Source organism: Alligator mississippiensis, chromosome 2 (genome assembly GCF_030867095.1).
Source record: "Alligator mississippiensis isolate rAllMis1 chromosome 2, rAllMis1, whole genome shotgun sequence".
In the NCBI taxonomy this organism is placed as follows: domain Eukaryota; kingdom Metazoa; phylum Chordata; order Crocodylia; family Alligatoridae; genus Alligator; species Alligator mississippiensis.
The window spans coordinates 221,897,041-221,909,818 of record NC_081825.1 but is presented as its reverse complement, the minus strand read 5'-3'; the positions used below and the strand labels follow the sequence as shown (position 1 = coordinate 221,909,818).

General features: G+C 38.9%; 1 protein-coding gene across 3 annotated transcripts in view; it reads left to right on the top strand.

The window, feature by feature from the left end:
- The window catches only part of LRRC4C (leucine rich repeat containing 4C), a 539,855-nt gene extending 527,343 nt beyond the window's left edge, over window positions 1-12,512 (top strand). For all 3 annotated transcript variants that reach the window (XM_019477201.2, XM_019477200.2, XM_019477199.2), the window contains one exon: window positions 9,856-12,512. In XM_019477201.2, coding sequence (XP_019332746.1) covers window positions 9,898-11,811 — 1,914 coding nt within the window. In that variant the 5' untranslated portion in view covers window positions 9,856-9,897 and the 3' untranslated portion in view covers window positions 11,812-12,512. The remainder of the gene's footprint in view (window positions 1-9,855) is intronic.
- The last annotated feature ends 266 nt before the right edge of the window (window positions 12,513-12,778 follow it).

Below are 12,778 nucleotides of genomic sequence, written 5' to 3'. Positions count from 1 at the left end.
ATTTGGAGAAATTAATCTGAAATATTTCTACAGTGGATTAGTTGAACTTCATTGCATTTCTGTGTGGACATCCTTATTTAGAATTCAAGTGGGCACAATTTGATTTAGTTTAACTCATGAATGAAGCTAAATCAAATTAAGACTACATTAATTCTGAATAAGAGAATCTATATAGAGTATTTAAATCAGTTTTAAAAATCCACATTAAAAGTTAATTCAGATTAATATTCTTAAGTGCCTCTGTATAGACAAATCAAGTCTGTCATTAAAGTTTTGTGGCATTAGTAAATTGAGTTTAGTTCAGCTCTTACTGGGCAGGTACTAAATGACTCTGATTAGCCCCATTACGAAAAAAAAAAACCTCAGTGTTGAGATTAGGGCCATTGGGCCCCTATACACAAGCAGTGAGGCTGCTCCGATGCACTATACTTACAGTGTGTCAGAGCCAATTCAGTTCATCAAGTCTGCTGGAGCATGGTAATTACTGTGCTCCAGCAGCCTCCAGCATTTCATGTATCAGCCTCCCTACACTTCAAAATGGCAGCAGTGGTGCTTTATCTAAAGCTCATTCAATGAGCACCATTTTGAAGTGCAGGAGCACTGATACATGAGATACTCTGGATGCTTTAATTAGAGTGGTTCTTGGAGCTGCTTTAATTAACGTGGCCCCACGCCCCCGCTCCTGGAACATGTGTATAAACACCCATAGAGTCTATTTTGTAGTACAGATGTGTTCTTAATGTAGGCCGAGTATATAGGCGGACAATGAAAATGACCAATCTTCCTAGTATATATTTATAACACTTAGGCTGTGTCTACATGAGATGCTGTCTGTGCATTAGCCCAAGGCTACTGCACTGTAGCGTTGCATGGCAGAAACAGTGATATGACGGTACTACGCACTACTCTCAGGTTACTGCACAGTCATCATCACAAAAATGGTATTTGCCAGCACTGCTGTGCGGTAGCATGGGTTACTGCACAATCATTTAGTACTTGTTTATACACATACTAGATGACTGCACAGTGACTGACAGTCTCTTGTAGACATGGTCTTAGAGAAATATATAAGTCTTTGCTTTCCCTGTTTAATTTATCTCTTATCTGATGGTCCCTGAATTTCTCTTTGATTCCTGAAATCCACAAATGTTAGGATCAATAACAAGGGACACAAAGTGAAAGTTAAAACAGATTAAGACAGAATACTCAAATATAGAGACACACCAGACAGTTATAGTAGCATTCACCCTAGAATTCGCCTATACAAACTGCCTATTCAGAAAAGTAAATACTTGGACATAGTTTGTGCTCATTGTGAATGTGAGGGTAAAAAAAAAAACTAAGAAAGTGTAGTAGAGAAATCAAGGACCCTTGCTCAACCAGAATGCTTATGAAATAAAGCAATTTATCTTTATAAAAAAAAATAGTCAAACTCCACTGAAGTCAATGGGGATCTAATATGGATGACCTTCTCCAATCACATTTATATATCTTAGGTGAGTGTCCTACACAAGGGCACATCTACACGTTTCTGGATGTGCAGTTGTTACTGCACAGTCATTTAATACTTGTTTTAGCTAAAGCAAAACTATGGTAGTGCATAGGTTGTTTCCAACCCTACTGTGCAGTAGTATCAGTGTCACAGTTCATGCTCACCAACATTATGTTGCCATAGCAATGAGCTGCATTGCCATAGATCATCACTATAGACATGCAGCTTCTTGTGTAGATACAGCCACTGTAGCTCAAGTATATGATAAAGATTCAGTAGGATTGGACTGGAAGGCATGGAAAGGAATACATTATCTAACCTACCTGTCCCACCAGCACTCCTTGATAGGTGATGCCGCAAAGCAGTGGATCTCCACACTTGCTACTCTTAGGGTTTTGTCACAGATTATACTTTACGCTTCTGAAATGTCAATCAGTGTTAGTGTTACCTTGAGTGGTCACGTCTACCTGTGCAATTGCTTTCAGGTGCACCATTTAAACATGCACCCAGGAGTAATGAACTCTGGAGAAATCAGCTTCAGAATTTATTATGGAGCCCAGTCAAAGCATCCTTGGTTGGCAAGGGGCTCCAGGGGTCAGCCTGCCAGCCCAAGGCTGTTCTGACCAGGCTCAATGTCCAGTGGAGAGGCTGGCTGGGGCACAAGGGTGCTTCAATGTGGAGCTAGCCAGCAGGCAGCCCCTGCATTGAAGCATCCTCATGCCCCAGACAGGCAGGGCAGCATCCAGATGTGTGCTGCTGTGCATGAAAAAAAAAACTCTGCAGCAGGGTGAGAGGAGAAATTGGCTTGTAGCCATTACCACCCCCTGGGCAGTAGCGATAAGGGGGTAGAAAATTTGTCCACACAGAATAGGAGAGTGGGGGGAGGGGACACTGCATCCTGGGATGCTGGAGGACTGAAACTTGTGTGGCTTATTTCTGGGGATTGGCCGCATATTCATGGAACATAAGCTGGGTAACATGAATCAGAGATAAAACTGTCCTGGAGTGGCATAACTTTAAATACCTAAAGGTTGCATGAGATGAATTTTCATGTCTAAATGTGTGGACAGTCAAGAGGTTAAGAGCTCCAGGAACTACATAAAATGAATGTGTAACAAGGGCCTCATTAGTCTATTCCTATATACTGCAAGGTAGGGATTCCAAAGAACTGGATTCCAGGTAAAATGTGGATTCCTTTCTTTTGGCAGCCTTCCCAAATCCTGAACATGCAAATTAAAAATGTCTATAATATTTGAAAGCCGTGTTGGTTAATAGAATAAGGTTGATTTCCCCTCACCCAATGATCAGTGAAACAAAAAATATCAGATAAGTTGTTATCCCCTATTTTTCCAATGAGGGGGGAAAAGAGAAACAGCTATGGAAAAGGGAGCTTGGATTGCTGGTATCTCACCTTCATCTGGTCCTGTGCATAAGCAGAGCTGTTCATTCTGCAAAGCAGCTTATATAGAACTTTTTACCTACCACTATGTTAACTAAAAGTAAAATAAAAAGCAAACAGATAGAATCTGTTAGGCTCTGAAACCACCTCGGCTGTTACACATTATCACAATGGCTCCCCAAACTGCTGTTGAGCCTTTTAAAGTCCCATAACTGTGTAAAGAAAAAGCTGTGTTTAAAAGGAGGGAAAACATATGTATTAGCCATTCAGTGAAAAGGTTTTTGCTGTAAATATAACCTGTACTGTAAAGACATTACTAGGGGGAATTTAGAAAGAAATCTATGAGAAAAAAGAAAATATACAATTAGAAATACAAGCTGGGAAGACCTAAAAGATAGTACTTTAACCCAATCCATGAACTGATGCAGTATCATGCTTAAAGTAGTACTTTAATAAGGGTATAGCTTGTTTGTGCATCTCGACAAGAGAACAGTATCATTGTACTGTGTAGGATGAGGAACTGAAAGTGAAGGACTTGTTTTTTTTTCTGAAATGGAAGGCCACTCTCCCATGGACACTAAATGGGGTGAAGATGACAGGAATGAAGGTTGAGGGAGGCTAGGATGAATGAATATGTGATTACCTGATTGTAACCAAACTCTTCACAACCATCTGGGAAGACGCATCTGTAGCATCTACAAAACCAATATCATCTGAGGCTATATGAGCCCCATGGAACTCTCCTACCAGGATCTTAGTGTCAGTGTAGATACCAGGATTTTTTTTGCCTGTTTCAGCTTCCTGTTTTAGGTTACGTTCATGGTTTGTGGAGGGTAGATTAAAAAATTCTGGCTTTGTCTGCCAATGTTGATGCCAGATGAGAATCAATATGAGTTGCTGAGGTTATGCAGAGTCCCTGGAAAGGTGTCAAACAAGTCACTTGTGTTTAAAGTCAGCCTTGGACTTGGACATTTTTATTGTTCCATTTCCTGCTCAGTTCCATGCAGTGCAGCCACATCAATGATCCCAAGGCTAACCATTTTTTTTTTAAAAGAGACAAATAGATGCCTTCTGAAAAGCAATTTTCCTTACTTGCATCAGAAGGGCAAGTGTGAACTGGCCATGATTTTCTCCAGTGCATGCACACATGACTGAGTTGTGAAAAGTGAACTCAATACTCCTTTGCTTGATCAGGGTTTACATTAATGATGACACAATTGTGTGATATCAAACAACTTTTTGGATATAGGTCAACGAGTCCTAGGCAGGGTGCCATAGCACCCTGAAGTGTTTTGAGATCTTTTAAAGGATTCTGTGGGGTGACGCTCAATGTTAGCACTGTTAGGTGTACAAACATAATTCAGTAGAAAAACTCAGCAATTCAAATAGGAATCCATAGAGTTAAAACATTTTGACTTGTGATCTTTCCGAGTTCTTTGCAACAGAAGAATTACTTTATTATTTTTCTGTAGTGCCTCAAGTCTATTGGGGAGTGTCTTAAATCTATCAAGAAGTGCCTTATGTAATGCATAAATCCAAAGGGTAGAGTTAAGGTTATGCAGGCAAACATAATCTAATCATTTTCTAACTTATAGGAATTGAATTGAACTTAATTGAACAGCATTCTCAATATTTTACATTGAATTTTAAATATAAACACTAGTACTATTGAGTTGTGTTGTTTGTACATGTGTTGCTAGGCAAAAATATCTTGGAAGTAAAGAGTAATCAAGGGAAGTGAAAGAAGCTTGTTGACTGTCCACAAGTGCTGTTTTTGTTTGAATTTTCTTGGAAACTGAAAAAGGAAATTGTGCCTCGTTAATCATACTAGAATCTTTCAGTGCCCTGTGATGGAATTATTGATAAAAAGTTTATACAACCTGGTGGAACCACTCTTATTTAGTTCTGCTCTTTCCTAATAAAGAGATCCCAGAGGGTAGTGATGGGTAAATGTGCTTGTCATCCTCTCCAGACCTTACTTGTTGTCCCATAGGTTTCTTGTCACCTCTTGTTCAATGAGCATATGAGGCCCCTAGAAAAGACAGTACAGAGTTTTGGACACCTGTCTTTATTTTTCTTTCTCATGTGAGCCTCACAGTCTTTGTTATTACCCAGTTCCTGGCTACAGTTGGGGGTTGAATCCAGATGAACCAGATAAAGCTGAACCCTAACAAGGCAAATATGATGATTGTTGGCAATCTTCATGACTTGGTAGGGGGTGGGGATAAGGATGTTCATCACTGGTGGGATTTAGTCCCCCTTTCACTTAATTCTGCAGTCTTGGGGTGCTGCTGGATCCTTTGTTGTATCTAGATCTCCAGGTTGTGGTAGTAGTTAAGAACATCTTTCACTAACTCTATCTGGTGAAAAGGCTTGGAATATTTATTTCAGATTTTGATCTGACCACTATCATCTATGCTTTTTTAAACTTGAGGCTACACCATTGCAAAATGCTGTATGTGGGGCTGTCCTTGACACCTGGCCAAAAGCTACAGCTAGTGCATAATGTGGCAGCTACCTTGTGATGAGCCTGGGTCACCAAGAACACATTAGTCCAGTGCTCCAGAGTCTGCCCTGGCTCCCAATAACTTTCTGAAAAGAATTCAGGGAACTGGGTTTGACCTGTAAGGCCTGGGTCTTGGTGCTACACACCTACATACCTATCTCATTTTCCTTTGTGTTCCATCTTGATCCCTAAGATCCAATAAGAGGAACCATCTGCAAGTATCATCTGTGTATCAAGTTTGCATAGGAAGTCATGCTTTTGGAACTCGTTCTATCTTGTGGGTCATCAGAACCCGATCCAGGACATCTGGAAGCAATGAAAACCATTTTATTTGAACAGGCATTTAGCAAGCAAGGTTAAGTTGGGGTGTTTTTTAGGGAGCTATTATTATATACCTTCTATATAATTTAATATTTTATATGTGTTTTTATAAGTTAGTTTGTCTTTTATTGTAAGCTGCCCTGAGTCTCTTTTGGGAAATGTGGTATATAAATGTAATAAATAAATTAAATCTATAAAGCCAAACCTTTATATTTTGCCAGCAAAAAAAAAAAGGGAGATTGAATTGTGAGAATATGCATCATTCCTTTTCCATGTCTTTGTAATAAGGAATTTAACAGAATCTTCAGATTTGTTGGAATATGACAGGGCCATGCCATGAGCATTTCTGCTATGGCTTCAAATTTGCAATCTTTGGGCTGTTAACTGTGCGCCTTAGCACTAGCACCACCCCATCCCCTAATATACATCTGAAAATGGGTCTTTATGTGAGGACCATTAAAAATATACTTCCAGCACATTTTTAAGGCTGGAGCTAATTAATTTAAAAATTCATTTAAACGATTTTTTCATATTTTACTTTAGTGCTGGCTATTTTTTAGTATATTATTTTGGGTGTAATTGACCTTGATGCACATGGTCTGCACAGTGAAAGGGGGAACCACAGTCCAAATAAGAAAGAATATTTGTAACCCATGTGTACTGCAAAGGGAAATCTTGAGCACCCTATTTCCTGGTTAGACTGCAGTGGTTATGGTGGCTAATCTGCAGCATCAACCTCACATTTGAAGAGACTGGATTTTAGCTTGCCCTCCCTAGTACTTCAATGGCACAAAGCCTAATTAGACTGGACTTATGCTGATATAGGGAATTTTATATCATGCATTACTAGAGATGGGGAAAAATACTTATATAAATAAGTCCAAAAATAAAATCGAATAGTAGCTACAAAAGCTAAAACTCCACACATATACTCAGTAAGATACTAGAGGCTTCTTACTTATCTTTTGTACTTATACTCCTAAAATACAAAACAAAATCTTAGATACACAGGGAGATAAAATGAGCATCCCCCCACAAAATACACATGAAAATATCTCCATATTTTCTTCTTTATCCTGTCATTCTTGCAGTGGCCATCTTGATTTTGAATATGTATGTTTAAGGTATCCAGTTAGCTGAGCAAATAGTAGGATGGGATGAAAATGTACACATATATAACAGGTAGAGAACAATTATTTATGGTGACTTCATAGAGCATGGCCCTCAGGCTTAAGTCTGAATGAAATATGCTTGGTGCAGGACATAAACGGTAAAGGTAAAGACAAATGTCACAGGATTGTTTGGCCTGTAATGCCAACGTGAGCATTAGGGCTCTGTGAATAAGTGAATTTTGGTTCAGTAGTTAAAGAGAAATATTAGGGAAAAATATTTCAATTTCAGTTACCATAACAGAGAAGAAAAAAAGACAATTTGGTGGTCAAACAAAATGTTCAACCTGAAGTGAGAAAAAGATCACTCTGGATACTGTTAATAAATGCAAAGGAAATGAAGGGGTAGAAAAAAGGAGGAGGAAATTGTTCCCCTTTTACCAGTAGTAGTTATGGCAGTCAAGAGATACAGGTTCAGTGTCTTTCTGTGCCTGAGACTATATAAACTCATGTTGCCACCTCCCCCCCCCACCCCAATACACAGTTTTTCAGGGACTCAAGCAGTACAAAACAGTATCACATTTAGACCCTGTTGATACTTTCACTTTTGCAAGACATACTCATGGACTGGAATAGCGATCGTTACTCAGATATCTCATCTCCCAGTTAAGTATTCTAACCAACAGGCAACAAAGAGAAAGGGTGGAAGTGGATCTGCTGGATGCAGATGGATCTCCCAACTACATACCATTCCAAATATACAACAATACTCGACAACTTAGAACTTAACTGCAGTGGAATAAACTCTGTTCTTAACTGCAGTAGAGTCAAGAGAATTGTACTACTGCATGGGGGAAGTGGTTCAATGACTACCTGTTTTATTACTTGCTAATGGGATGTATCGTTTATGCCAGATACTTAAAGGATACATTTTAAAGAATGCATTAATGAAACACACTAAAATAAAACGATAGAAAAATATTTTAAAATGTTGCTCAGTTGTTCAAAATAGGAATCATGGCATTCAGTTTGTAGCAAAATCCATTCAAAGATCTTAGCGTTATCAATAAAGGCCTGTTTATGCTTTTATTGCTTTCAAACCGTTGTGACCTTACTGACCTCAGCAGATTTACTCCTTTTATACAACAGTGTAAGATCAGAATCATGCCTGATTAATTAAATGTTGCCTTCCCTCTGTGAAGCTAGTATTAATGCTGACTTGATTTTTATAGACACAGAAAGACGTTGCCCAAGGTTGCAAAAGGCTGAGGTGCCAGTTTCTTGAATAGATACTACAATGACTGGTGTCTTATAAACAACAAAGAGTAAATAAAACAGCCCAGCTCTTCCAGTGATGAACTTTAACCATTAATCCATGCTACCTCTGCAGTAAAGATTTAAAAGTTCAAATGAAAACTCTTTCTAATTCTAAGCTAAAACAGAAAGTTAGTACCAAGAGTACCAAACCACATCCATAAATATGGGCACATTTACACATCACCATACAGCAACATTGCTATGATGCCATGCTTTCTTATTTCCTTTTGGAAGTACTAAAGCACAGTGCAGTAACTGCCCATACTGCACCTTACATGTGGTGCTCAGGAGAGTGCACCACTATGGTGACATAGCTGCCAATCATGTGTAGACCCACGTGAACAGTACATCAGCATAGCATGCCATACAGTGGCATAGTGCATCACTCCATTTCCGTAGGATGACATGTAGATGCACCGTCCATGTACTTTGAATGTATAATTATAACAAGTCTGTCATTAAATGATCTGCTCCAATGCGCAACATACTATTTTTTCTTTTACTTTCTATTGTATTATCCCTTACCATAGTTTAAAAAGTAGGATATCTTTTTAGTACAAAATGAAACAAAAATGGAAATAATAGTAACCTTTGGCTGATAGTATTTTGTTCTACTGAATACATGTATTATGCATCTTGGTGCTCTGGGTTATAAATGTGCTTCGAGCTTGCTGTAATTTATAAGACTTCACTTTTGGCTGATTTATAGGAAATTTCATTAATCTCTACAGCAGAGGGACCTTGCAGTGAGCAGCAGATTGAAAATGAACCCAGGGCTGGTGGATTTAGGCACTACTACAAATGAATCAGCACTGAAAATCTTTTAATGGTAATGATCATTTGCAGAGTGCAAAGGTCTTCCCCCTGTTCTTCCTTGCACTAAGATCTGTAGGAAAGTTTTTTAGAGGTACCAGTGAAATTGCTAACCCTGCAGCTACTGAGATATTTTTTTCCGAGTTTAAACAGCTATTCTTCATTTCTGTGTTCAGCACACATTTACTAATGAGTGTTTCTCTGCTGCTGCTGCCAAACATGAGAATAGAGGAGGAAATATCGTGAAATTGGATGAGGCTGTTTAATGGTGGGGGAGAACTGATGCTCAGCAGGTCACACAAAGCTTTGGGTTTTTTTGTATTTGCTTCCATGAAATAAGAAAGATCTTGCACTCACATTTTCATGTTCTACATTCAACAGTAAAAGCTTCATTTGCAATATGGCTCCAGACCTGCATTCACATTCACACAGGCTTAAAGGTTCAAAAAGGTGAAGCCTTATCTTGCTCCTGAGGTTTTGGGATTTTTTTCTGTTTGGTTTTTTTTTTTTTTTTTTCTGCTTTAAAATACTTGGTACTTAGATAATTTCTTTACTGTTGTTGCCTGTCTGTCTCTTCAGGGTCTTGTCATTGGTTCTCTGGGCTCCCCTTCTAGACCTACAGTGTGTTTCTCTTAGGTACTGGTAGGTGATGCAGTTTACCTGCCATCCTATTACAAACATTTATAACTTGAAATGAAGTATGGCTTATGTTCTGAAGGTGTTAAATTGAAATGCAAGTTGTAGCTTGCGCTGTTGGGTGGAAAGCTGCAAACACCAAAACCCATATCTAATGGAACAGGCAGGGTTGACTGAAAAGCACTGAGAATTTTTATCAGCTAATATTAATATTTGGTATTTATTTAACGTTCTTCCCTCTTCCTTCCTTTCTTTCTTGCAGACTATTCAAACTCCAGAAGGACCAACACCAAATAAATTATGAATGTTGAACAAGATGACCTTACATCCACAGCAGATAATGATAGGTCCTAGGTTTAACAGGGCCCTATTTGACCCCCTGCTTGTGGTGCTATTGGCTCTTCAACTACTTGTGGTGGCTGGTCTAGTAAGGGCTCAAACTTGCCCTTCTGTCTGCTCCTGCAGCAACCAGTTCAGCAAAGTGATCTGCGTGCGGAAGAATCTGAGAGATGTCCCAGACAGTATCTCTACCAACACACGATTACTGAATCTTCATGAGAACCAGATTCAAATCATTAAGGTGAATAGTTTCAAACATCTGAGGCACCTAGAAATCTTGCAGCTAAGCAGGAATCACATTAGAACAATTGAAATAGGGGCCTTCAATGGTCTGGCCAATCTCAACACTTTGGAACTCTTTGACAATCGTCTTACCACCATCCCTAATGGGGCTTTTGTATACCTGTCAAAACTGAAGGAGCTTTGGTTGAGAAACAACCCAATTGAGAGCATCCCTTCTTATGCTTTTAACAGAATCCCTTCCCTGCGTAGGTTGGATTTGGGTGAATTGAAAAGGCTTTCATACATCTCAGAAGGTGCCTTTGAAGGTTTGTCTAATTTGAGATATTTGAACCTTGCCATGTGCAACCTTCGGGAGATCCCTAACCTTACACCGCTTGTAAAACTGGATGAGCTAGATCTTTCTGGGAACCATCTATCTGCCATCAGGCCTGGATCCTTCCAAGGATTAATGCATCTTCAAAAATTGTGGATGATACAATCCCAGATTCAAGTGATTGAACGGAATGCCTTTGATAACCTTCAGTCACTGGTAGAGATCAATCTGGCACACAACAATCTCACGCTACTGCCTCATGACCTTTTCACACCACTCCGACTAGAAAGGATTCACCTGCACCACAATCCTTGGAACTGCAACTGTGACATTCTTTGGCTCAGTTGGTGGATTAAAGACAAAGCACCCTCCAACACTGCATGCTGTGCCCGTTGCCACACACCTCCTAACTTGAAAGGAAGGTACATTGGTGAGCTGGACCTGAATTACTTCACGTGCTATGCTCCAGTGATAGTGGAGCCACCAGCAGACCTCAACGTCACAGAAGGCATGGCTGCAGAGATGAAATGCCGAGCATCGACCTCTCTGACTTCTGTATCTTGGATTACTCCAAATGGATCAGTTATGACACATGGGGCATACAGAGTTCGGATTTCTGTGCTTAGTGATGGCACATTAAATTTTACAAAGGTGACCGTGCAAGACACGGGCTTGTATACATGCATGGTGAGTAACTCTGTTGGAAATACCACAGCTTCTGCCACGCTCAATGTGACTGCAGTGGAAAATGGTTACACATACTTTTCAACTGTCACAGTAGAGACTGTGGAACCTTCTCAGGATGAGGCACGGACCACGGAGCAGGTCGGGCCCACGCCAGTTACTGACTGGGAGACCACCAACATGACAACCTCTCTCACTCCACAGAGCACAAGGTCAACAGAAAAAACGTACACCATCCCAGTGACGGACCCAAACAATGGGATTCCAGGAATAGATGAGGTTATGAAGACTACCAAAATCATAATTGGTTGTTTTGTGGCTATCACCCTCATGGCTGCTGTGATGCTGGTAATTTTCTACAAAATGAGGAAACAGCATCACCGGCAGAACCACCATGCTCCAACAAGGACTGTAGAGATTATTAATGTGGATGATGAGCTTACAGGTGACACACCCATAGAGAGTCATTTGCCCATGCCAGCAATAGAGCATGAGCACTTAAATCACTATAACTCTTATAAGTCTCCTTTCAACCACACAACAACAGTTAACACAATAAATTCAATACACAGTTCAGTGCATGAACCGTTATTGATCCGAATGAACTCTAAAGACAATGTACAAGAGACTCAGATCTGAAACATTTATGAAGTTATGGGGTGGGAGGGGACAAAAAAGACGGTTTATAAAACAAATGACACAAATGACTGGGCTAAATCTACTGTTTCAAAAAAGTGTCTTTACAAAAAAAAAGAAATTTATTTATTAAAAATTCTATTGTGATCTAAAGCAGACAAAATTATGTGTATTCCTCAGAACCTGTTTTGCTGCACTTATTTACCCAAGTCCTTTCCTCCTCCTTCCCCTACCTACTCTAAACCCCATTGGCCATATTTTTCATAGAAGTTCTTGATTCCCTAAAAGAACTGGTCTAGGAAATTTTGTATGAATTCTGTTACACTTTGAGAATTTTTATGGTGAATTCTAGTGGTGAGATTTGGTCTATTTTGTCTCTTTTTTCTGTTTCATTTTTCTTTCTTCATGCCCTTCTTGAATGGTTCAACAGGATGTGGAGCATTAGGGGTAGATTTATAAGGAAGAATAAGGAAAAAAAAACAAAAAAAAACTTTTTTTTTTTTCATGTAATGACCTGTTCTGTATTTACCAAGAGGACCATTCTGTGAAAGAAGAAAAAAAAAAAAAAAAAAATATCCAAGAAATTAATTTACTTGTGAACATCTATAAAACCCATGATCTTTTAAACAATTCTAGAATCAGAATTTGTAGTTCAAACACTAAAATAAGATTATAAATAAAATATTGTTGGTTTTTTTTCTGTACTTGGATATAGCTCATTTTTAGTGTGGCTTTAAACATTAAAAGTTTGCTAAGAATGTTACTATCTTCTGCTGTTATGATCCAAACACATATACTTCAAAGAATATTGTTACAGTGTTTTGGATCATTACAGAGGAATAATATATTTAATATTAATATTTAAAATGGTAAATATACCTTATACTTAATGGAAAATTATGATGATTTACTCTAAGGGACCTTTCAGCTTTCTTCATTGGATTAGAAAACTTTCCAAACATTCCTTAGT